We start from the raw sequence: 25,540 nt of genomic DNA, 5'->3' as shown, positions 1-25,540 counted from the left end.
TGACAACCTCGCCTCCCCTATTGGAGTTCGCTGTTGAGGAATTTCTGCCCCGCCATATATGGAGCATACCGCCGAATGCGTCAACGGCACGAGGTTTCGACTCCTGTTGTGTGCCAAGAAACTACCACCAACCCGCCGGGCACCAGTGAATTAACAGAGGAAAGGTTTTTTATATTCATTTCACTTCGTAATCTATGCCACACTGTAAGCCATAGCGACCAAAGATGATTGGATCTGTCGATAGCAGAAGTCGAAAAACAAGGAGGGGGCTGTATTACGTGAGTAGCCAGGTAATGACATGAACTTAATGAAACAGTAAAGTTTGTTTTTTCGAAATTATTTTCACTATGCTCGCTGTTTCATATAGTGGACAAATACGTTAACCACACATATCCAAAGAAAATTATTTCAGAAAATACAAACTAAAAGTACATTCAAAGATAGTCAGAATCTAAAAGTATCTTGACGTTTCTCAAAAGTGAGAAGCTACCATACCAAGAAAAGTCACAAAACTAAACACAAATTGAATACCCTACTTTGAGAACTGAAATTAAAAATCAAAATTGAAAAATTGAAATAAGTAGTATTGAGCCCATTACTCCATGGTGTTAGCGGTAAAAAAAAGAGAACTTATCTGAAACCTTCAAAAGTCGATAAAGTGAACCGATTTCAACTGGGCGTCGAGGTATTTCTTCACTACTGGATAAAGTGGCCAAAAAGCATTTGTTGGATGGAAGCAGAGTAGCACTAGAAATTCGACTAAACTAACGCAACTGACAGACGAATGAATCTAGACCGAAGACGTCCACCGAGGAGGTACAGCGTGATTTGAATCTTTATCTTTATATCCTGAGAAGGAGGTTAGGTGACTTTGGCTCCGCACTTTATGGTTATATCCAATCATTTACGGCTTTACATGGTCAAGAAGTCAGTGATGCCACCTGGGGTTACATTCTTTTCCTTATACCCCAGCTCCATGGCTGCTGTCCTGTTAACATCAAAAGGAAATGAACATTTTTATTTACTCTGTAAGTTAAAAGTTAGGGCTGCTGGATGGAGATCAAAAAGTTTCGACTACCATGCAGGCCGTAATCATCACAAGAAAATTTGCACATCCTGTGCAAAGCGTCTCTTTGTAGTAGTGTAGTAAAAAACCCAACATTCCAAATGATACCACGTAATTAATTTCAGGAAGTTTAAACCTGTCTTAGCACAAACAGAAGCCTGGAGAGTGATACAATGAGGAATCCAGACATTTCTCACCAGCGACATTGGGACATGCCACTGATGTACTATTCTTGGCCGAGGTATCTCTGATCTGATGCCAAGGCTGAGCATGAAACTGCCTGAGGCGAAGAGGTCAACGCACGAACATCCGTTGGAGAGGTGGAATCGTCCATGGGTCAGGCAGCTGGCTAGCTATTATGGGTAATTGGTGTGGAAATGGAGGATTAAAAGAATGGGTATTAACAATGGTTTCATTTACTCCTTCAATGGAAATGGAAATGGAAAGTAGAACTTAGCATGATATGTATCAAGGTAAAGGACTACATTTAGTTAGTACAAGAAGTTCAGTCCTTTGGAGCTGTGCACAAAATGAAAATTAAGAGTTGGTGAATAGTACATCGAAACCAAAAGAAGGGAATCTTAAACATTGGCGATGTAATTTGTCATCAATAATACACCTACTCGACGCTCCTATGCTATACAGGATTAGATACATGTTCAAGGTCTTAGGGTAAAATGCAGACACGAGTTAGATAGCTAAAGTTTGGTAGTTAAAGACATAAATAATGTTTCACATCACAGGACCTGAATGTGCTACCTACTCATGAAACCACGGCAGATGACAGTAAACATGTCGATATAATTAACAGAGTTATCCCTGGCTGTGATGACTGTTATCATTGAACATAACCACATTGTAAATAAAAAGGCCACTAATTTAGAGACATGGAAACCATGGCTGGGCTGTTGCCGTGTTCTATCCAACCCACTGCATATAGTCCTAGTTGTGGAAAGGTTGAAGAGTGACAAGTTAGTAGTAAGCTCAATAACAAACCGCGTGTTGAATGATTTGTAGTGACAATTTGCCAAAGCGTTGGTCGATTAATAATTCACTATAGTAATTAATAAACGTTAAATTACAAGACCTTAAAATGTACCGATAAGCAGTATCAAGAATTTTCTTTAAAGAAAAGTACGGTTTTATATCTCTATTTGTATGGTTCCCCATAACTGTAATAACTGTGGATTTGGGTATTCCAGCGGAGCTGGCAAAGACTCGGAAGGACCATGTGTTAGCTGTCTTAGCTACAGCATAAGTTTGCCAGCAATAGTTCGCGTGCACGCGCAGTAGGTCTCGTGACCGCTACAATTCAGTCCCACCATGTCGTCTTGGAACCCTTACAAATTTATGTCAACCATTACCTTACAACTGTCCAAAATTACTGATGGGATAAAGGACCGTGGTAAAGGTTGAGGTGAAATGGGGATAGTAAAAATTTGGGGTATTGGGAAGTTATTTTAATGAAGATTTTTGAAATGTCCGTTTCGCTCTGTGTCCGACAAGGGCGTTGCCAGGATTTATCAAGGCTGCGAGACTATTGCCCTCAGCACACAGTTAACCTTATAAGGGGATATATTCCAAGGTATTTTTTTCAGCAAAATCGGGATTTTCATACCATTTCCTCCTGTACTTTCTTTGCTTTCATGTTTCCCCCCTTATATTTTCCAGTCAAGAACGTCCCTGTTGAAACTATGAAAGGATTTTTTCTTGATTTTCTCAGGAAACCCAAAATTATGAAGCAAGAAGCAATAATTCCAATGCCATACTGCGAATCACGCTTCATCACAGTTAAGAGCAAGACAAATCATGCCTTTCAATTTCATTCCAGCTTCAGAATACTGTCTAGATCTCGGGCTTTATATTTTCATTAGAAGTTTTGTAACTTCGTGCTATACAGTTCCACTGAACTCAGTTCTTGGACATTGGACCCGACTCCATGGCTCTTTAATTTGTTATTAATCATTAACGTGTTACCGTATGCTTGTATACCAAAGGTTGTTGATATGCACCACCGCCTTTGAGGTCATTTTGAAGTCCAAACTCTCCAACATTACAAGTTTTATAGAGGACGACTCATCCGTTAATTGTTTGTCACGTTACATCGATCCTCAGTCTGATGAGGTAAGGAATTGTACACTTTACAAAACATTTACCGTCCTTTTTTACAGTACTTTTTGTACTCACATTTCTCTTACAACTTCATGTGATGTCCCGGTACGTTTTTACAACAAAATATTACGAAGAACTACATCACGATTGTCATCACCATTATCATTTTATAGCTACCATCACAAACATATTCGCCAAGTCATTATGAGAATTGTCTTATCTGAGTATTTCAACTCCTCTCTTTTCAGCCATGAAATTCCTGGTTCTTCTGAGTGCATTTTTCGTCATAACACACTGTGACCCGCTAGCACCTTTGTATTATGACGAGGAGCCTATTCCAAACCGGTACATTGTCAAGATCAAGGTAATAACGACACAAACTTACGCTTTACTTGAAAAGTTGTATTTTTGCAGGCTTTTGTTATCACAAGGTGTCAATTCGAACGACAAATCGTGTGATTGGAATGACTATTTCCATATAATATTGTTATGATGTATTTTCTTATGGTATGTAAATCTTTCGTTCACTTTCTTATGGTATGTAAATCTTTCATTCACTGATATTTTGTGAACAAGGAGCAAATGTAAAATGAGCAATTGTCCAAACCAAGATATAAAGAATGTTTTCACATAATTCGACGTCGTAACACTGCATTTTTCATGTTTTCTGTAAAAACTTGGAGAAATTTACCGAATATATTCCCTGCGGATATTGATTTGATTGGATTGATTTGATTTGGGGGAATAGGATATTCGTGCTCGGGACTTTCTGAAAGGCCAGTTCCAAGACCAACTGACGCGTTCTGGATTTCCGAATGCCATCAAAAAAACTTCCCACACATTTGGTATGGTTGTGCTTGAAATTCCAGATGATCAGATAAATTTGGTAAGTTTCAATCAGAAAATAATTAGACTTGTTTAACCACAACGAGAATGTTGATGTATAATTTCAGTTGAGAAATGGTGGTTTGTAAGGGCGGACCTTTGGAGGGGAGGGGGCGAAGAGGACCACACCTTAATTTTGGCCTATCCAAATACAAGTTGGCCCTTTTCTGAAACTTTTGTTCTGGATCTGCTATAAGTGGTTTTGAAAACTCTGGAACTTTATCTGCTTGTAGGTTTCCAGATTCTGAGTTTGATAAAAAAAAATAAAATGAGTTTAATCATTACAGATGTAATTAGGTCTGGAAACCGTGTTGGAAGGCGCCATAATATCCATGCTGCCAACCAATATCCGTGGCTACAGCTACGGGCATGAAATGTCTACAATCTCTTAAAAAGGGACAGAAACAAAAAAATTAATCGACTTGAAAGAGACATATCTGATTTTTGTGTTTGACATTTAGAAAGCTTTTCCGATGTGCATATTCAGGTTCGTTCAATGGATGGCATCGAATACATTGAACAAGATGGACTCGTTTATGAGGATACCGTGGGATCGTGGGGACTTGATCGGATAGATCAAGACGATCTTCCCCTTGATGGAAGCTTTGCCCCTCAAGGTAAACAAAATTAACCGTGGGTCGTGATGATGCAAATGCAATAGAAACAACTAAGTGTGGAAGTAGTAAACTAACATGACCGCCTAAATTATTTATTTGTGATAGAGTGACACACATTTTATGAATGGAATTAAATTAAACATCATGAATGTTCTCTCGACAGGTGATGGTACTGGGGTTCACGTGTACGTCATTGACGGGGGAATCCACTACACCCACGACGAATTTGAAGGCCGCGCCCACTTCGCTTACGACATCTACGACGATGGCAGAGCAGGGTTGGATTGCACGGGACACGGTACGCATTGTGCAGGGACAGTGGGCGGGAAGACATACGGAGTAGCAAGGAACGTCACACTGTGGTCCGTACGAGTCCTCGGATGCAGTGGATCAGGGTCCAAGTCTGGCGTTATGGAAGGTACCAAGATAAACAGCGTACATTAAGGCTTTCTTTTAGTACATTTTCAAATTGGGGAAATTACTGTAGCCAATTTGCTCTTTTACACATTTATTTCATTTCGTTATGAATCTGTTTCGTGTTAAGGCCGATGTAAATTTTAAATGAACGTACAATTTTTCACAAAAATGTCGCAATGTATTTAATACATAGTACTAAAGACATTTCAAATATTGAAGAGATTGCTACCTACTCCTTTTCTCAGTAATCTCAAGGTTTTATAGAAGAAGACACAGAAACAGTCACAACTGTTTAGAATTTGCTCATAATTACTCATAATTATTGGGATTGCGTCCCAGGGTTAAAGACTGGAGAGTGGAGTAAAAATTCGCACTATGCACTTACTGTACGATGCTGAGTTGGAAAGTTCATAAATCACATTAGAGTCCGATGATACGAATACTGCTAAGCAAATACTGCTCAGCTCAAGTGTGAGGGCGTTTTAATGTGGCTTTTATATTTCTTATACTTCAATGATACCTGTGGCTATGAGCAGTTTGGGTGAACTGGTGTCTGAATGATTCTGTCTCCATAGGGATGGACTGGGTGGCAGAGAATGCAAAGGCTCCAGCAGTAGTCTCCATGTCAGTCGGTGGTTCTGCGTCTGTCGCTCAAAATAACGTGGTCTCTAAGATGCACAATGCTGGGGTAACTGTCGTTGTGTCGGCGGGCAATAATGATTATTCAGCCTGCCGGAAATCACCAGCAAGTGCCAAAAAGGTAAGTCAAGAACTCTGCATTTATTTCCTCAGATGTGTCAAACTTGCAGAAGTTTAACTCGAAGATGTGTCTGCTTTAACTTGTGACAAAGTATTACAGACATTATATGGCTTTTCAAGAGTTATTGTCAAAATTCCTTTTTAGTTTATCTTCTTCAGGCAATGTCAAAGAGATGCATAGCCTATATGCTATGGAGCTGTAAATAACTCCTAGCACAGTTTTCACTTCAAAACCGGGCTACTGCTGCCTCTTCCTAAGATTCTTTCGCCGTACCTTTCACCCCAACAAACTACAAATGCCAAACTTTTTAAAATCCTTTTTTTGCAGGCTATAACTGTCGGCTCCGTAACGAAGACAGATGCACGATCGTACTTCTCCAACTACGGTACTTGTGTAGACATTTTCGCTCCGGGCAGTTCGATCCTCAGTGCTGGTATTAGGACAGACAGAGATACTACCTACAAGAGTGGCACGTCAATGGCCACCCCTCATGTCGCGGGTAATTCGCATTTCCCTTTCAAGAAGGGCGCATTTTTTATGTGTCCGTCATTTATTTGCTTTCCGTTGTGCACGTTTTGAGTTGCGTTGCGTACACGATGCGTTCATGCGTTTCACTCCCACGGACACAAAAATCGACTCCATTAATTAACATAACACGCTTGTGCGTTTCGGTTGGCCGTCAAAATCGCCCCAAGACGGATACTCCGCAACGCTTGACGCGCGCGTTGACTTGAATATGGAAAGGTGCCTATACTGTGAAGAGTGAGATCTCGGACAGTATAACTGACTCGAAGATAAGCCACCATGCGCGTGGAACGTATCTCAACAAACAAACTCAGACGAAATTAATATCAATTTAGTTATTCGAATGTTCGTTCTCTTTTTGGGTAAGGGGGTGCATAGTGGGCACGTGTTAGGCAATAGAAGTTTGTGCCCCCTATATTCGCACAGCATTATGGTCAAGCCCAAGTTACAGTGTTCCCTTGGAAAGTTTGCACTCTGTTTGTTCCCTACGAAACTACTTCCTACACTTACACCACTGCCCATACATCTTCCAGAGAATCTTTCCCATGTGTCGTCGCTTACCTGACATAATAATATTGACAAGCTTCCGTTTATGACCGTTGTTGTTAACGTCTTGGTCATTGTCACATCATCGCCATCACGTCATGTTGCAACATGTCTTGAAATATTACTTCAAACCATATAACTGCTTCCCCAAGTTCAGTGGAAGATCACCTCCGTAGTTTGTTGTTTTGTTCTTCCATTGCGGTGAAAATGTGTTATTTCTCAAAATGTAGCTATGTTTTTTTCTCTTTATCACTAGGTGCTGCCGCCTTGGAGCTGGGTAGGAATCCTTCTCTAACCCCAGGTGGGGTCAAAGATATCCTCGTCAAGAAGGCTTTGAGGGACAGAGTTGCCAATCCGGGTCCAGAATCGCCTAACCTATACCTGAAAATATAAAGACAATTTCTGTTTTCCCTTGCTTAAACAATTTTTTATGGTCTTTCTGAATGAGGTTTTGGAAGAAAAGGTAATAAAAGCTTCCTCTCATTTATAGATAATCGTTTTCCCTTTTTGGGTGGCTAACAATGGCCCTCTTACAGCCCTACGGCCTTGGATCCGCCAATGCTACAACTGAAGCAACAAGCTCAGCCCATATCGAGTAGCCATTAAAGAAGGTCCCAATTTGTCGGTCCCCATCAGAGATAAGTATCCTGGAAAAACTGGGTTTGGATCCGCCCGGCCCTTGAACTGTAGGATCATAACTTAATGGAAGTTCCCCGAATGTTATTAATATATGCGTATTTACCGATGTTATCTGGGACTTTTACAGCAACCTAGCAAGTGAGCGTTTCCAAATCATGTGGAAAAACAAATAAAGCAGAGTAATATTGCAAGATTTTACTTTTACAAAATATAGCTTAATGGGAAATCAAACTCAATTTAACAGAAATGAATAGAATAGGCCCACGCTGGTGACGAGCCAGGCTCTTTGAACATGTACATGTACGCGAGTTGAGCCTGCTCAGGTCATCTGTTCGCTTTACATGAAACGGTTAAGAAAAAATAAAACAAAATTTTAGACAGACTGTTCGTTCCAGTGTTCGGTGTCTTTCGATTCTCTTTCTCCCAAGCAAAATTGAGGCGCACTGGGGATTCAAGTTCAGTTTAACATCGATGATCCTGATCACCTACAATAGGCTACATTACAAAACTCCTTGCAATCAGCAGAGGGCGTGTGGATTAGGTTGTTTACACGTGTACTACTAATACGCGCCTTTTACGTCTAGGTGTAATACCACTCTTGAAGCTAGTACCGTGGCTATAGCTTAGCCGGTTAGCCTGGTGCCAATCTATATTTACCATATGGATGATGAGAGATTTTGAGCACGATCAACAACATGCAGGTGAGAACCTTTTCCCAAGAATGTAAAAATGTTTTTTTTTTATTGGGGTTGCAAATGTATAGTTTACTTTCTGAAAACGCTAGTTGATAATGCAGAATGTGAGTGTTTGCTATGAGTGCTTAGAGGTTCACGAGATGACAATGTCAATCTCAATATGGAGTGGACATCATGTACAGTGTACAGCTTACATACATGTACATGGTTTAGGTGGAGTTGGAGGGCAAGGGCTTTGTATCGCTAGATAGGCTCAAGGAAACCTTTTGTGCATCCATTTTAACTAAATTAGAAGAAGGAAAAACAACAGCCTCCAGGTACCAGCAATATATGTATAACCTCAATTACTATGCCATGGAAATGAAAGGTTTTTTAAAGACATGAGTCATGAGACTTTTTCATTATTCAATATTTAGCATTTAAACCATGGAGGTTATGAGTCCATGAGAATGAATATCCTGGATTTCCGTCCAATGCCTGCGTACCGCTGAAACAGCTGCCAAACAATTTCAATTTTTTCCAAAAAGCTATCATTTCAGAAAAAGGGTTTTTCCCATCGGGAATGGTTAAAAAATGGCTGCAAAGTAAATCGGGAGTTTGTAGCGTGCCCGCTTACAAATGGCGTAATGTAAGACAGACTGAGAGCTAGTGTACTTTCAAGGTTGGTTTCCTTTGCATGAGTGCGTACTCGCTATCAATGTGTGGTATGTACACCAATTAATGAATAAAGAAAAAAGCCTCATTTCAAAACAGAAATCCAGGATGTTCTTTCTCTTGGTCCTAAGCCTCATTCAGACACAAAGCTGAGACAGAAACTCAAACAAACTAGATAATATTCCTTCCTATCATTTATGAAACAACAAAGACACCTTATATAGGCCAACTGCTAGTCACCGTAGCAATAGAAAATGAAACTGTCTGATATGCAATATTGCCACCTATTAAAGTTAGCTTTTTTGGCTTGCTTCGATTCGTTGCTTTCATGCTGGCTGTTGTTTTCAGCAACATGGTCTTAGTCTACCCTGCCATACTTTTCAGATGGGGGTTGCTGATGAAGTGGGTTAGACATTCATTATTTGGCATATTAATGTTTTAGGCTGTCATCTCTAATTTGTGTTGGAGGCCGACGTAGGTGTAGTACATTAACTTTCAGCCCCATAGTGTAACCTTTCATTTGTTTAAATGTACATATATGTAACCTTGTGTAAAGCAATGTTTCAGTCAGAAGTTTCCTGACGTTTGTTGAGAAGTAAATCTTGATTTCTGTGATCTTATGGTATAGACAAGACAATGGGCCAAACCATGGAACATTGTATTTATAAACTGACGGTACTCTTTCTTTTAGAAAACTGAAGAATTGACAGCTCAACAGATTGAGAACCTGCCCATTGACATCAGCTCCAACAAACTCCTAGGTAAAAAACAGGCTTGAATGTGCTCAGCAACATTTGTTCTGTTGTACCCCTTTCAGCTGAAAACTTTGAAAGTGAAGCAAAAGTTGCATCTAAATACACATTTTGACAGCCCAATTCCTATTTGGTGCTAAATATAAAATTACTGTTTTTCTTGAAATGCTATGGATTCTAACCAAAGTCATAGATATTTTCAGTTTGAAAACAGTGTGTCTGAGATAGAACAAATAACCTCTATTGTTCACCCAATCAAGCTGTCAGCTTTTTGGAATAGCTTTGTTATCTGAAGTTTTATCATTAAATGTGTCTTTTTTCCTTGCAGATTGGCTGATTGATCGACGACATGTCAACTTGAAATGGCAAACCGCAGCACTAACGATCAGAGAGAAGATCAACCTAGCAATTCAAGATATGCCTGAAGTGGATGAAATCAAACAGCTTTTAGCTGGAACATGTAAGAAGAAAGTTCTTATTCTGTTCCGCTTTAAGTGGAACTTGGACAGTTTTAAATTTAATTTCAAAGAATGTGAAATGGTCAGGCATAGTGCTGGACGTTGTTGGATTTACTTACTGGTTAAATCTTTGAAGGAATTCTTTCAGGGTCAGAGTTTAATTATTGGTGACTTGGCCTTCTATTCTTTTTCCAATGTTTTTTTTTTTAGATATCAACTATTTCCACTGCCTAAGGATTGTTGAACTTCTCAAGGTGTCTGAATCTGGTTCCAAGAACATCTTTGGTTATTATTCATCACAGAGAATGAAGGTACCATACCATGTACTATTTGTACTTTTAGGTGAAATGATGGTTGTACATCAGACTTTACCAATCCTTTCCTCACATGTCTTTGCAAAAGTGGATGACGCTGTGCTGATGATATCTCAACTCTTTTTATGTTAGGCTTCACCTCTGCACACCTTTACTGCAACCAGTTCTTCAAGTTATAACTTTCTGTAGTTTATTTAAAGTTTCCCTCGTTTTGTCTCAGAAAATCTTTGAATCAGTTCAATATTGAATGTACCTCAATACAACATTTTCAAACATCAAAGTTAAAGAACAGGAAATCTTTCCAAAACTAAATCAAAATTGGATATAAAAATTTAAAGTGCTTGCTTGGTTGTTACTCTAGGACTGGCAAGAAGTGGTACGGCTTTATGAGAAGGAAAATGTGTACCTAGCAGAGGTTGCTCAGATGTTGATACGCAATGTTAACTATGAGATCCCATCTCTGAAGAAACAAGTGGCCAAGTTGAAGCAGATTCAAGCAGTAAGTCTACATACATAAATCCAGGTTCCAAATGGAAACTGAGACGGAGTCGTTGTGTTGAACTGCAGCAGTTGAATGCAGAAATGTAAAATTTCAAAGAAACTCTTGTAGGAATTCTATACTCATAGTTTCCACAAATGTAAACCAAAAGTCAGTTGTGAGTCCCAAGAGGTTTTGAAGAATTACTGACATGTCAAGTTAGATTCTTTTTAGAGGTCCTTTATAAATCATATGTTGAGAAATTACATTTTTAGAAAACGTTTTTTGTGGTTACATGGTCAGGCAGTTGGATCAGTACAGACGTAGCCAATGGCTGCTTATTTAAAATTTGCATGCTACCCTCTCAGATCAGTTATTCAAGCACTGCTACGGTGTTCTACAAGTTACAAGCTGAAATTCTGCAGCTAACTTGTATGGGTTCACTCAGAAATTGAATTGTTTTATCAGGAATGTCAGAGAAAAGAGAAGGATTACCAGGACAATGCAACTGCAGCAAAATCAGAGTACAATGCAGAATGTAGGAAACTAGGAATTAAGGTAAGAAGTATCAAATTTGAAAAGGTAGCAAGTTGCCTTGGATTTGGTGGTAGTGTAAAGGGTAACGCTTTGTAGGGGTAGAGTGGATGTCTTTCTGTGTTGTGTTTGGGTATCCTTTCATTTGGAACAGTCATGAGTAGTACACTGTACTAAAAGGTTTAGCACAATGTTCAGGCTGCATTTGACTCCAAACAGTAAGCCTCTACGTACATCCAGATTTTTGGCTATTACTTGGTCAAGAATTTGCTGTGGGTGCTATAAGTGATATTGCTGCGAAATCCAGTGATTTAACAGTTCTGTTAAGAATTTCAACTCATGTATTGTATTCTCTGAGTCCCTTTTAAAAACTATCAAGAAAGTTTATTTTTAGTTGAGTAGAGACTATTATGTTCATAGAAATTACAGTTAAACTGATGTTTGCAACTTCTTGTACTTTGTAGGGTGAGAAAATCAAGAGTGAACTTCTTGCGAAGGTCAAGTCCTTGCCAGAGATGCTTGCTGTTATCACAGAGAAGAGCCAAGGCTTGTCTGCTGTCGTTGAGTTCTACCATGCATTTGTGCAGTTTACCATCGGAGGGTAAGACCACTTCACCACTAGTAGACTTTTGAATCAGTTATGACATGATGCATTATGTCCATAAGCAACGTACTTTACCAAAATCTCCACAAAGAACCAAACAATGAATAAGTTTGGACCCAGTTGTCATGTCAGTAGTAATTGTTAGACTTTCCGCGTGGATTATATTCTGATGATGCAATCAAAAACTATTGGAAAAGTGTTATCAATTTGATGACTCTGGATCATGCAGGAGCTCTGTGCACTGTTTCAAATAATACCTGTGGGAGTCATGTCTTTTAGTTCTACTAAGCCACTGACAGACTCCTTAGAAAAGCTTCCATTTCAGTGCAGAGTTTATACTAGTTTCCTCACACTGACACTGAGCTGGAGTTTATTTGAAGTTCTTTTACAACAGCTTCAGCAACTCACAAGATCTGCAATTATTAATTTACTTTGCCTCTCAAAGAGCACATGTTTATTGATTTTTGTTTAGGTGTAGTGATAACACCAGACAATCAGAGATTGAGGTGGTTCCCATACTACGGTTCTTCCTTCAGCATGGCAATGCCACAGTTTATCAGTGGAGGACAGGGAAGGTGCCTGTATCTGTTGAGACGGTAACATTATCGTTCCTCGAGGATGAGGAGGAGCAAAAGGAAGATGAGGTTTGTCATGGCAACCATTGCTGTTGAGGATATTTACTTGGAGATGAGATTATTAATGTGTACCCCTAGATGAGATTTGGTGCCATCATGCAGAGTATGAAATTGAGTCAAATTTTGGGGTCTGAATGCTGAGTTCTGGGTCTGAAACTTTAATACCTATGGGTCATGTAAAAGTTAATATCTGGTAAGTTTCAAATTTTCTTACAAATTTTGAAGAGAGGGGTTTCGGATGGGGACATTGTTTAAAGGACAGTATTTAATGAATCAGAGTTTGGTTTGTCCTGTGTCTGTGTGTCAGATTGATTGGGGTGATATTGATGCAGAAGCTGAGGGTATAGACTTTGGTATCACGCTAGAAGATGGAGGAGCAGAAACCATTGACTTCGACATCCAGGTCAGAATTTATAAAACTTTACATTTGATTTTTTAATTTCACTTTCCCTCAGATACTTTGATGACTTTGATCATCAGTCACTAGGTAAATGTTGCACTTTGGTAATCAGTCACTAGGTAAATGTTGCACTTTGGTCATCAGTCACTAGGCAAATGTTGCACTTTGGTCATCAGTCACTAGGTAAATGTTGCACTTTGGTCATCAGTCACTGGGCAAATGTTGCACTTTGGTCATCAGTCACTAGGTAAATGTTGCACTTTGGTCATCAGTCACTAGGTAAATGTTGCACTTTGGTCATCAGTCACCAGGTAAATGTTGCACTTTGGTCATCAGTCACTAGGTAAATGTTGCACTTTGGTCATCAGTCACTAGGTAAATGTTGCACTTTGGTCATCAGTCACTAGGTAAATGTTGCACTTTGGTCATCAGTCACTAGGTAAGTGTTGCTTGCAAATGCTATTATTTGAGTGATAGATATAAAATTGAATGTAGGAATATGCCATCCTTATGTAACTTGATAAAAGTAAGCCTTACGGATGGAAGTCACAGATGGAGTGCAGACTTTAGTAAAATGCCAAATATAACAGTCATTGTGCATGTTGGTAGTCCAATTAGATGTGCTCACTTAAACTCCTTAACATTTTTGTGATTTTGTCTGCTGTAGATGGAGTTTTCACTCTTTTGAGAAACGATTCACAACCAACATCACATGAAAATTGTTCCTGAAGGAACCAGAAACATAAATGGTTATACACAAACCTACAATTTCTTTTCACTGATGAACAGTTTCCTCCTTAAAAGCCCTGAGGTGAATTTCTGAACCAACTTGTAGGTAACAGATAGCACTTCTGGTGGAGATGTGAGTGATGCTGAAAAAGGGAGTACAGCAAAGGATGATGGGATTGCTAGAGGGCCTGATTCCTTCACCATATTGGACCACCCACCAACAAGAAATAACATCACAAATGAACTACTAGAGGCAAGCAAATTTTGTAAATCCATTTTTGTCACTTTGGAGAAAAGTTCTCAGGTTTCCCAATCTTTTCTCACAGTCTTCATGAAAGAGCTTGAAAATACAATGTCTAGTACACAATGTTTCAAGGGGCTTGTCCATGTTGGCCATTTGACTTCTTTCCAGTGTTTGATGTTGGCTAAATAGATACTCGTTATCAATTGTAGACCCATTTTATTGTGAGAATTGTTGACATTGTCCGGTATTATTTGGTGGGATCATTCTACAGATCTCCTTGCTTGTTTTTCTTCTATGTACCGACTTTCTGTTTCAATCTTCACCTTCCTTAAAGTCATTATTCTTCTTCTCAATGTTCAGCTTGAAGCATTCTTAATTCAGAGGCTCAATGAAATGAAAGGTGAAATTGACATCCTCTCGGCTAACCAGTTTCAAAGTGCGCCCTCAATCCTCCAGATGAAGACATGTGACGATGTGTCGGCCATGTTGGACAAGGTCCGAGAAATCTTGAATCTCTTGACGGACTCAACCACGCAGCATTTGATGCTTATTAAGAGCTCGCCAAAGTATGTCATTTTTTCTTTGAGATATGCTGGATGTCTATATTCATAATTATTGAAGTATATGTGTGGTTGTTGTAAAGATTTCTTGTGTTGATGACCTTTTGTGTACTCTTCCATTGATATGTTTTTTAACATTCACTGTGTTTTGCTTGTGACGCATTGTTAATTGGTGTATGCAAGAAGTAATGCATACAGTTATGTTACCAGTTCCAAACTGCTCGTTACTGTTATCAGTAACAGGAGTAGCCATTGTTTGCCCCTCCACCTAATGTGGAGACATTTTATGCTGAGAATGCTGCTCCTGATAAGAACTAAGTTTCTGTCATGTTTTAACAGACCATTCTGGCATGAGTAGGGATCATAGAAACCGCATTTTTCATCTCGAATCACCTCAGTATTCCCCAAGCTTCCAGAACATTTACCTTACAACAGGTGGCATTGTAGAACATTTCTGTTGTGCTGAGGATTAAGGAGTGTCAACAAATACAGTCCAACTTGTTCAGCACTCTTTTGAGGAAATATTGGGATTTTCTCTACCTCAGGTATGTGGATAGACTGACAGAATCTCTGAAACAGAAATGTGGACAGGAAGAGAAGATGTTGGCATCGAAGGAAGCAGTTCATGTGAAGTGTCTGGAAGCAATTGATGAAGAGAGACAACTCATGCCCAAGATTGATAAGCTGGTAGCTAATACAAGGGCTCTTCAAAGACAGGTAAGTTGGTTGATTTCACTTATCAAGGAACCAGTTTGTGTTTCTTGGCAGATGACACCATCAACTGATTTAATTATTTCTTGTTCAAACATGATACAAAGGACTTTATAAGTTTACATTAAAGCTCTCTAACTGTGTCTCAAAGACAGATACGTGTATATTACACTCGGATATATGGTCATACAAAGCCTTTGCACTCATGAACTCTAATCCCGAGGCCGTCTTAATTTAAATAATTTGCGAATAGGTATTGCATACTGCCTGTATTGTGTATTAAAAAACTGACTAATTAGCTAGGGTATACACGTGTAGACAAGGGTGAAATCTGGTCTCCTGTCTTCGTAAACAGTACTTGCAAAACCTCTTGTCGCATTTTCTGCCAGAGTGATATGAAATGGTTACATTGACTGAATAAACTGGATTGTTGGGAAGGGATGGAAGTTTAGACATCTGTTAAGGCAAATTTCACGTCCAGTGGTTTTCACAAAGTGAGTGAACCTGTTGTTCACTGATTGGTTTGTGCCTTTTGTCTTTGTAGATTGAGCAAGATATTTCCTCTCGGTACAAGAATCGACCTGTGAACTTAATGGGCTCCATCAACAGCATATGAGATACTCTTTCGCATTTTTGTTTTTCATTTTGTTCCTTCGGTCATTGTGAGCCTGTGATTTCTTATTGGATGTGTTTTAGAATGCACATGAGTTTATGTTAAATGAACATTCCACCAAGTGAAGTCCTAAGAGATCTGGGAGCTCAGGTTCCATTAAGCATTCTTGGTATCAAGTTACTACTCAGCGCAAATTTAATACTTTGCAGTTGTCATTATTCTTGAGGAAGTTATTACATGAATGTCATTTGGACCATGCTACTTAGACCGTGTATCATGCTTTTTGAATAGGAACAATTAATTTGTACAAGGTCCAACTTTATTTTCTCTGAATATCAGGCCTTTTTGCATGATCTGAAGCCACACAGTATGAATGGGTTCATCACCACGACAAAGATATTGGAGGTTCAAACCCCATTTCTGTCAATTTTTCTATGAAAACAAACCAAGTCAGATTGTTGTGGATAACAGATTTTGGGGTGTTCTTCCAACTTATGTAGAGTATTTAAAGCAAATATTTGAATATGTATGTGAACTTGGTGTTTTGTAAATTTTATTTAAGTCAACTAAGGCCCCCCCCAAAAAAATTCTCCAGTTTCTGGTCAGCATGTGCGTCAATGTAGACATGCGTGTTGGCTACATAAAAAAGTTTTTTATTTGGTTTAAAACGATGTCCAAAAGTTGCCAAACTTGCTTTAATCAACAGGACTCCCGCTACTGTGCAATTTAACATGATTTTGATGTGGTACGGTTGAGTAACAGTAAAGGAGTCCTTCTAGTTACCCAAACATTTAAGTGGGCGCTCATTTTCAGACGTCATTTCTGTATTATACATTTACATGTACATCTGGGAGCCAGACGAATGAGGTGGTCTTTATCTCTTGTACATGTACAAGCTGAAAATACTTTTAAACAGTAAAAAGTGCTGGGGCTGTTTTATTTCAGTGTAGGTAGTGGCCAGCATTACATGCGCGTGCAGCTGCGATGGACATTGCAGATTATATGTACATTATTTCTAGAAAAAAAAGTGAGGGTAAAAAAAAAAGCTGTGTCGCCAAACCACTTTTGGAGTCAGTTCCCGACCAGAAACTGGAGACTTTTCTTGGCCTAAAGCAACTTGCATCCTGAAAACATAAAATTGGGTCACACTCCTTGGAAGCTTGTATTATTTGTTTGGTTTTATGTTGTGCTCAAATTCCATATTGGTTTTCTGCACGTCTATCAAATGACAAATAAGCGAGCCTTAGTACCATTTCAACTCCTGTTGGAAAATAAATCTAGCTATTTTGATAAGAATCATCTCAGTGTTTTTTCTCACAAAGTTCATTAAATGATTTCACACTTTTTCTCTCCTGATTATTTGAAACAATGTTGCACAGATATCGGTCTTGTTTTCAATTTAGATTTATTTTTCACATCTGATGAAAGTTTCTATTTACATAATACACGATACAAGACTTTCGTAATATCTTACATATTTAGCTTTGACCACTCTAAATGGGCAAGAAACACGCATACAAAATGGAAAGACGAAACTATTCTACTTCACAACAATAAGGAGTACAAATGAATGTGTACTAGAACCTACAATAATCGTCACATTGCAAAAAGATCCGTCAATATGGAACCCATGAAAGGTATGATTGAGCATTGACAAGACCTGTACCAATCAATGATCAGTTATGAGATATCAAGTACTACAGATGTTCATCAATGTATAAAAGAAAAAGTTGTCTAACACTGCATGGTGCCAATTCAAATACGTATCCACATTCATCATACTAACTGGAGTTGTCATCTGAAGCATTTTGGATATTTTGTATGCTGCTTCTCAACACTTGCCATCCCTTGAAAGTTTTCTATTCCACATTTTATGGTTCAAAAAGACTTCTAAAGCGCATGTAGTTAGACATATATGCATGTCAGCATGTCAAACTGGGTAGTGGAAACATTTCCTCGGAGTCTTGTTGAAGCACAGTTCAGAGAAAATTTAACACCCGATATAAATGTATCTCGATCTGATCAAGGCACAAATCAGAATGCAAATGGATTCCATCCACAAATTAATAACATGAGTTAAGAATAAGACTTGACTTGCAATACTATGTTTAGTTTTCCCCAAAAGGCAAAACATACAAACTTTTATTTTGGACAAGCCTTACCACGTCAGGATTCTGAAAGTTGCACCTTATATTGCTTCCGGAAGTGTGAAAAAAGTCCATTGCACAGGTACCTTTAATTTGACAGGATGGTTATGATTTGCAATCGATACATGTACCACTACAGCAGAGAGTGTCACAATATACAATGAGTGCCCTGTGAGAAGGCAAACAGCTAAATGGTTTAGAGTGGTGGATTTAGATTCAATAAAATACAGGACTACAGTGGCACAGGGACTTGGGGGGCCCTATGTGTGCCATATTATTCCTTTATTAAATATGAATTAACCATGATCTCTTACATACATGTATATATAGTAATTTAAGATGTTTAAAGGCTACTCAGAATAAACAAATCACTTTCTTACTGAATATGGTAACTATTTTACCTCCTTTTGGTCCTCTAATTGTCAGAATATAACATTATATAGCATTGTAAATTCTAAATCTAACAACTGTCAAATAAATCACACCGATGCATGATCACTTCTACTTCCAACAATAAAAGGCTTCTGATAGATCTAATTTTGATTCCTGAGAAAGTTATCAACATTTGAGGCCATTTCAATCACATATTTCCCTGCCATATCTTTTAACACACAAAACTAATCTCAACATCTGATATGGCTAACAGTAACTATGGCAACAAATGCTGATCTTATTATTTATATGTGAAGCAAGTTTGGTAGTAACTGGTAGTGATGTCATGTGTAATACTTTTTCATTTGAAAAACTACCAGACACCAGTTTTACCTTCTGTTTTCTATCAAGAAACTGCAGAATGCAACCAGAACAGAATCATAAAATTTACACCTTATCAGCTGTTCGACTTTAATGCATTTTCTCTTGCTAACACTTTTTGGGGGATAAAGTTTTTTGCACCTTGATTCATCAAAAATGCTACTTAAATAGCTCCATTACGAGATAATTTTTTAATTATTTTCTTCCATAAGTTTACAGTTACGAAAGTGCCTAAAATGGTTACTTGAGAGTTGCCCGCTTAGTTAATCCTTTCATCAAACAGCTGCCAACCAATACCTTTCTGTCAATTTATCTCAATACGACCAAGTTTATTCTTTGTTTTTTCATAGTCACCCAACCGGCAAAGTCTGGCAAATATACACGTCATTTATCAGAGTTATACTACAAAAGAATAGTTACTCAATTTAATAAATATATCATATTATATTAATGCACAAGACCCACTAGCCTTTCAAATGACACTAAACATACATTCTTGGCAATACTTATCGACTAACCAAACCTAAACCATACTCAATGTAAATGTGGAACCGCTAAGGAGTGCTGCTTATCAATGCTTCCAAGTAAACATGAAACATTACATGTATCAACATGGTCACTCGTAATTGCCAAAATTGTTTTGAATCTTGGCATTGAGATATACTTTGTCTATATGACACACTCCTGATGACAGCCAAATGGGACCTCAACCAAGGAACAGTGAATTTAATGTCGGCATTTAGCTTAGCTAAACCAAAGCCCTGCCGAACCTAGTCTGACAGATCAAAACTCATTGCCCTACCCAGAAATGGACTGAAACTGAAGCTCATAGTTTCCCTGTTCTTTCTTTCATACCATAAGTATCCGTGCCCCTTAAACCCCTGGTCCCAAAGTTTTTAATACGGACGGCCAGTAAGGACCAAGTTCTGCATCTTACTATAACCTTAATTCATAATGGACACTGCACTGCCATCTGGTTGAATCTGTTGCACTGATACCACGGTCCCTTCTAGCTTATGTGTAGCCAGAACTGTGGCATCCAGATGCGATGGTAGAGTAACCAGCGTGAAGCCTGTGGAGGGCGTGGTTGGAGTCAGAGGGGTAAGAGGGGTGCTGGGTTCCACAGCAGTGCTGCCCACGGTGGTTAGTGTCCCGCTGTTGGTACATTTGGTGGGTTCCATGAGTAGACCGGTACTCTGCAACGTTAAGCCCAGCTGCTTGGCTGTGAGTACCGTTTGTACTGTTGAAGTGGTTGTTGTCTGGGACTGAGATTTTGGTGATGCACTCGGGGTGAGGGTTGCTGGAGGATGCTGAATGTTGACATGCTGACGAAGTCCTTGTTGGGACTTGTAGCTCTTACCGCAACGACATTTGTAGCTCTTCTTCACCTACAAAGAAATAAGTTCATTTGTTCAACATGTGTTTTTATTCCCAAAAACTGAATGCGAAGTGGGCAATAAACATATTGAAATGACACTTTAAAGTTGGACTGCATCCAAACAGAAAATAAAAAATCTTTGACGCTGCTGCATTCATCACAATAGCCATGGTCACATTCAACTTTAAGCAGCTATGTCATATCTTTTGTACCACAATTTCGCTCTTATAAAATTTTCGTGTTTCTAGTTGATAAAAAGATACAGCCTTGAGTGTACACTGCCCTCATGATCCACAGAGATAGCAACTCTTTTTCTGGTTTGCTTCCCAACGCTTCCATCCACAGTCCACCGCACAATGGAAACACTAGAAACCAACCTTTTAAAACCAGTCGCAAAAATCTACTTTTCCAACTGTATAGATTCTAAAAATGTTGACAGTTGAAAAGTGCCTTTAAATTAACAAATCCCAAGTGCCTACTAACAATTGCAAGATTGTAAAGTACCATTTGCAGATACAAGTTTGGCCCATTAACCCTAACCCCCAGGGTGTATGTAAAATCATACAGAAATTTGAGGATTTGGGACTGTTAGGGTTAACATGACAGATAGTCCCAACTTCATGTTAGTTTGCTTCCGAAACACTGACCTTATTCTCCTTACGGTGGCCATTCTTAGCATGGTATTTGATCCCATTCACATTCTTGTAGCGTTTCTTACAACCGGGGACAGGGCACTGGTAGGGTTTGTCGTCCCCAATCTGGGGGTTCATGGTACGCAAGATAACTTCAGAGGTGTACTCTTCTTGAGTTGTCACAGAGTTGTCACTGTCTGATTCTGAGCCAAACTCGTCATACTCATCATACTCACTCCCTGAGGATTAAAGAAAAAAAGTTGAAACTTTATTGGATGAGAATGTGAATTCCTTTATTGTTTCATAATTTCAGTGATTTCTACTCCCATATTTCATCCTTCATAAACCTTAACATTAGGCCACATGAAAACAAATAATTGGTGAGGATCCTTTTTAATACAAATCTTGGGATGGGAGGGCTTTTTTTGTTTGCTCATTTCAACAAACATCTTTGCTGGATTAAAAAATATTACACAAAGAGCACTTTCCTCAATGAAATGATTTTGATTGATCTTCTCTACGAAAGGGTTTTACACAGGCAAGTCATTCATACAAAAGGAGATTGGGGTTGTACAGCCAGGCAAAAATAGGAAGGTTTTCTCAGAGAGGGTCAAGGTACTGTAGCTCTGTGAAGTGGAATCAGTATCGGGGAATGGCTGCCGCTATTGAATGTTGACCCAGCATACAGCAGAAGTTGAGGCCACATTCGAATTATATACTGTGGCTATGACCACATTGTACAAAGCTATTGTGGTTGCTGCCTCGCTGGCTACTTTACATTCCATAGGTTTATGCACGCGGCCGCAACTGCAGCCAATAATTCGGATGCAGCTCATAAAAACTTGTTAATGGTTTGGTGAATCTCAACTTCGTTCTCATGGGCTCATTCATGCCATGCCATGGAGTTGAGGTTGGGTGAATCTGCACTCGTACATGTAGATGCTCGGGAGTAATCGGCGATTTCCAGAAGTATTGTTTCCAAAGTGCGTAACAGAAGGTCGCTAAATATGAATGTGGGATGGTCCAAAAGGCCGGTTTTTTCCTGTTTCCCCCACCCCCCCCAAAAAATTGCAGGTGGGACGGGCTGGGACGATCACCAACTATTTTTTTCACATGGCCTTATCATGATATGACCTTGTGAATTACTTTCTCTCAACCTTTAGGACAGCACTTTCTCAGTTCTTAATGCACAGACACAACATTGGTGTAGGGTGCCACCATCAGTAATACATGTACATGTACCTTTATTTCTGAATACCAGTCCCTAAAAGGCCTTTATATGACCTTCCCTCATGTAAAATCCACACTGTGCCCCCCAAAGTGTCTTTTACACAATAGACACATAGGATCTACGTGTGTACATGTACCTGTGCTAGGTGTTATGCTTCTGATTGAAGCTACGTTTGATGCATTCGGTTTGGGACGTTTCTTGGCAGTTGGTGTTGTCTCATTATGATGCTTTGCTGCATCTGTCACAAATCTGCAAAGTCAAGTCCAGATGGTATCATTTCAAACAGATGAAAATATCAACTTTATCATTTCACACAGATGAAAATATCAACTTCATCATTTCACACAGATGAAAATATCAACTTCATCATTTCACACAGAAGAAAATATCAACTTGATCATTTCACACAGATGAAAATGTCGACTTCTTCCATTGGTCATGCAGAATGAAATCTACTCATGCACGTCTTGATGTAATAATGTAAATTATAAACAATCTAACTGTTTGTCCAACTGACTAGAACAGACGTAATCATTATCCCTAACCCTCCTCAGTCCTCCAACAGGTGAAGGATTGAGGAGTGTTAGGGTTATGGATGCTTTGATATGCAGGCCATATTTAAATTGAATCTGTCGAAGGAGAACAGAGATCAGAATAGGAGGGTAGCGAAGATCACAAAATCCAGACTCCTCAAGGGACATCAAGGGGCATCAATCTCCATGTAAAGTTGTAGAAGTATGGGTTCTGTCTTCTTGAATCCTAGAAGAATTAGGACTAATAAATCCCATCCTTTCCAAGTTTCTGATCATCTCAACAATGTCTAAAACAATCCTTGTTTCTGTGAGTTGCACGATTTCTATTGTCTCTTGCACTCAGACTACGGGTGAGGTTCAATGAACACCAAGATTGCTTAAATGTATGCCATGTTCATGTACATTTGTGAACCAACATTCCAGCTCAACTACAAGATTGAAGAGGGACCTGGTTACCCGGGGCTTCTCTGGTGTAACAAACCAAGATGACTTACTTGATGACATAGCTCAGAGCTACAGCAGATGGCTGTTGGCCCTCCTGCTCCTCAATAAACTGAGGATCAGAATCTGAAAATCAAACACAAAACACCCAAACGCCTACATTATTCAATGTTTCCGAACACCAGTAGGCACCTACTTCTAAACTGTCAAGACAAGTGAGAATGGGGAAAACATTGAAACTGGGCATTCCATACCGGACAGAGAATCTAAGTTGTTATGTGTGCTGTGCCTTTCACATGCAAATCTGTACATTCATACATAATCAGCATTGTGGAACTACACACATGTTAAGTATAGATGTTGTGGAGAATGGTCCCCTATTTCCAAACAAAACTGTTGCTTCATAGTGGCAGTGACCACCACAGTGACCACCACCACAGATGTAGTTTGTCAGACCAGCTGGACCTCACTGCTGGGAAAAAACATACATGAACAACCTCTCAAAGAGTTCATGGGGATTTGTGGGGAATTGAAATTTGGAACCAGTGAAGAAGCTCCGTGTTTGAGATAAATGGAAGACAGAATGTCACACACCGTCTTCCTATTTACAATTATGGTACATGCAACTGATCTCCAAATGAACGTGTATTTACCAGCAATATCAACAAACTTACTGATACACATTCTAACATGACTCAGTGGCACTTGTGATCAAGTCCCCAAAGGTCACATCAAGTTAATGAAGTCACAAGTCATAAAACCTCAAGTCAAGCGGAAAGTGTGCCAAATGAATTGTGACATGGGTGTTCATTTTATCATCAAAATGAAATGACTTGTGGTTTGACTTGTGATTGTGACTGAATACCTGGATTCTTTTTTTAGTGTTTTAGTTTGTAGGTTGTATTTGTAAATGTTTTAAGAACAACTTTTGACATTGTTTATTTCATGTTCTTATTTATTTATATCAGCCAGTGTAAAGTGTTATAAAATAAAAAATAAAATGAAAATAAAACTAAAACAAACACTGGCGATTAATGGATGGTAATGATATGACATGTTGTCATTCAACAATAATTTTTCATACTTTACACAAATACATGTAGCCTAGGAAGGCATTGTTCTTACTTTGAAATAAGCAATGTCAACCCCACAAAAAGAGGAACCCAAGTAATTTCAAACAAATCCTTACAGTAAAGTTACAGTAGCACATTCCTGATGATGTTAGGCAGAGACAAAATCAATTACCGAAAACTTTTCACACACATATCGATAGATATTAATGTGTATGTACCAAGTTTTATAAACTATAAACCGACTGTACAAAAGCAAAAATATTAATGCCTGTAACAATGGTCAGTTTGGGACACAGTGAATTCAATTTCTTTGTGTGAAAAGTAAATCCAGTGTTGATCTCAGTTCATTAAAACACAGGAATACAAAGAACCAGGGCCATTACCCTGGTGTCCCTTTGTATTCTTGTAAGGGTGTATTTTAATGAATACAGATCCCCCACTGAAACTAGGTACTTGTTGGGATGAACATGACGAAGTCTCCTTGACCTTGTCATACCATGGAGGAAGGAAAACCCATGGTCCTACCATCACCATGGAGGAATAAGAACACAATTTCCTCCATGGTCCTACCAAGTAGCTCGGGCAGGTGTAGGCCTAAGACAATGCAAAGTATAAATGCACTGTTTCTTTTTATACTGCAGATGCATGCTCTTAATCTTGTACATGTATACGTACCAAAACAGAATAAAAACTGTATATTTAGTGTATGTACATTTACATCCTGACATTTTGTACAACAAAAAAATTTACAGTTTTTCAATTCGCATGGCACAATAGAATGCACAGCAACATTCACATATTACCACCCGTTTGACTATTATAATGAGGGTCAGACTGCATGATAAATTATCATGGCATAGGCCTATTATACAATTACAAATAATCATGAAGGGAAGAATGCACAACCGAAGAGATACTAAGCGACGGCTGCCGAATTTCTGAGGAAGCTTTTGTTCGTGCTCGGGGAGGCACCTGACTTTCACACAACACATGCATGTAATTGACAATGCCGGTTAACCGATTGACGATGTTAAGGCGCATGCACACACGAACCATCTCCTCTAAACATGCTCAATACGTCTTTTTGTGCCTGATTTTTACCTATGTGCGTTTCTTCGATGTGCTCAATCAGCTGACCAAGCGATGAAAATGTTAAACTACATCCGCTGAACTTGCAGGTATTCGTGTAGAACACGGCCATCTCAGAGAGACAACGGGCAGATTTTTGTTGACATTTCACCAACCTCGGCCTCCATCGCATCCCAAACCTCCTCATACAGTGATGAACTCCAGTAGTGTATCGTTGCACACGTACGTACGTGCATGTACTGTACACATACAGTGTACAGTAGATTGTGTACATGTACTGTGTTCCAGCGTATACGATAAGGGAGAAGAGCGCGC

At 39.0% G+C, this 25,540-nt stretch overlaps 3 protein-coding genes across 5 annotated transcripts; 2 read left to right on the top strand and 1 right to left on the bottom strand.

The window, feature by feature from the left end:
- Positions 1–149: 149 nt before the first annotated feature.
- Positions 150–7,949, top strand: LOC110987789 (uncharacterized). 3 transcript variants are annotated; one of them, XM_022250861.2, is made up of 10 exons: positions 150–290; positions 1,212–1,428; positions 3,064–3,190; positions 3,427–3,542; positions 3,927–4,064; positions 4,551–4,680; positions 4,844–5,098; positions 5,673–5,857; positions 6,185–6,356; positions 7,185–7,949. In XM_022250861.2, exons 4-10 carry the CDS (start codon positions 3,429–3,431, stop codon positions 7,319–7,321), a joined length of 1,131 nt encoding a protein of 376 aa, XP_022106553.1. In that variant the 5' UTR covers positions 150–290; positions 1,212–1,428; positions 3,064–3,190; positions 3,427–3,428; the 3' UTR covers positions 7,322–7,949. The 3 variants fall into 3 exon arrangements, with proteins under 3 accessions (XP_022106553.1, XP_022106557.1, XP_022106555.1); XM_022250863.2 differs by having other exon boundaries at positions 179–290; positions 1,192–1,428; XM_022250865.2 differs by lacking the exon at positions 1,212–1,428 and having other exon boundaries at positions 178–290.
- A 143-nt stretch (positions 7,950–8,092) lies between these two features.
- Positions 8,093–17,247, top strand: cdk5rap3 (CDK5 regulatory subunit associated protein 3). Its single transcript, XM_022250860.2, has 13 exons — positions 8,093–8,268; positions 9,608–9,677; positions 9,997–10,128; positions 10,337–10,437; positions 10,802–10,939; positions 11,387–11,476; positions 11,917–12,053; positions 12,529–12,700; positions 12,999–13,094; positions 13,927–14,073; positions 14,425–14,630; positions 15,170–15,341; positions 15,880–17,247. Exons 1-13 carry the CDS (start codon positions 8,263–8,265, stop codon positions 15,949–15,951), a joined length of 1,539 nt encoding a protein of 512 aa, XP_022106552.2. The 5' UTR covers positions 8,093–8,262; the 3' UTR covers positions 15,952–17,247.
- An 89-nt stretch (positions 17,248–17,336) lies between these two features.
- jazf1 (JAZF zinc finger 1) lies at positions 17,337–25,523 on the bottom strand. The gene is made up of 5 exons (XM_022250867.2): positions 25,238–25,523; positions 23,117–23,189; positions 22,226–22,338; positions 20,874–21,097; positions 17,337–20,236 (listed from the first exon to the last, which is right to left on the bottom strand). Exons 1-5 carry the CDS (start codon positions 25,497–25,499, stop codon positions 19,793–19,795), a joined length of 1,116 nt encoding a protein of 371 aa, XP_022106559.2. The 5' UTR covers positions 25,500–25,523; the 3' UTR covers positions 17,337–19,792.
- Positions 25,524–25,540: the final 17 nt, after the last annotated feature.

The sequence above is a fragment of the Acanthaster planci genome, linkage group LG08 (assembly GCF_054643075.1).
Source record: "Acanthaster planci isolate LZ-2023a linkage group LG08, COTS_SCS, whole genome shotgun sequence".
In the NCBI taxonomy this organism is placed as follows: domain Eukaryota; kingdom Metazoa; phylum Echinodermata; class Asteroidea; order Valvatida; family Acanthasteridae; genus Acanthaster; species Acanthaster planci.
Note: the sequence above shows the minus strand (reverse complement) of the source record. Positions and strands in the feature narration are given on the sequence as shown.

Bases quoted from the DNA above. Each gene is read 5' to 3' on its own strand.
- LOC110987789 (XM_022250861.2), top strand. From the start codon at position 3,429: ATGAAATTCCTGGTTCTTCTGAGTGCATTTTTCGTCATAACACACTGT. The intron at 4,065-4,550 runs GTAAGTTTCAAT...GTGCATATTCAG, and splicing joins CAGATGATCAGATAAATTTG to GTTCGTTCAATGGATGGCAT. The intron at 4,681-4,843 runs GTAAACAAAATT...TTCTCTCGACAG, and splicing joins TGGAAGCTTTGCCCCTCAAG to GTGATGGTACTGGGGTTCAC.
- cdk5rap3 (XM_022250860.2), top strand. The intron at 13,095-13,926 runs GTCAGAATTTAT...ACCAACTTGTAG, and splicing joins CCATTGACTTCGACATCCAG to GTAACAGATAGCACTTCTGG. The intron at 14,074-14,424 runs GCAAGCAAATTT...CTCAATGTTCAG, and splicing joins TCACAAATGAACTACTAGAG to CTTGAAGCATTCTTAATTCA.
- jazf1 (XM_022250867.2), bottom strand. From the start codon at position 25,499: ATGTACACAATCTACTGTACACTGTATGTGTACAGTACATGCACGTAC. The intron at 22,339-23,116 runs GTAAGTCATCTT...TTGACTTTGCAG, and splicing joins GCTCTGAGCTATGTCATCAA to ATTTGTGACAGATGCAGCAA. The intron at 20,237-20,873 runs GTCAGTGTTTCG...ATTTCTTTGTAG, and splicing joins GCCACCGTAAGGAGAATAAG to GTGAAGAAGAGCTACAAATG.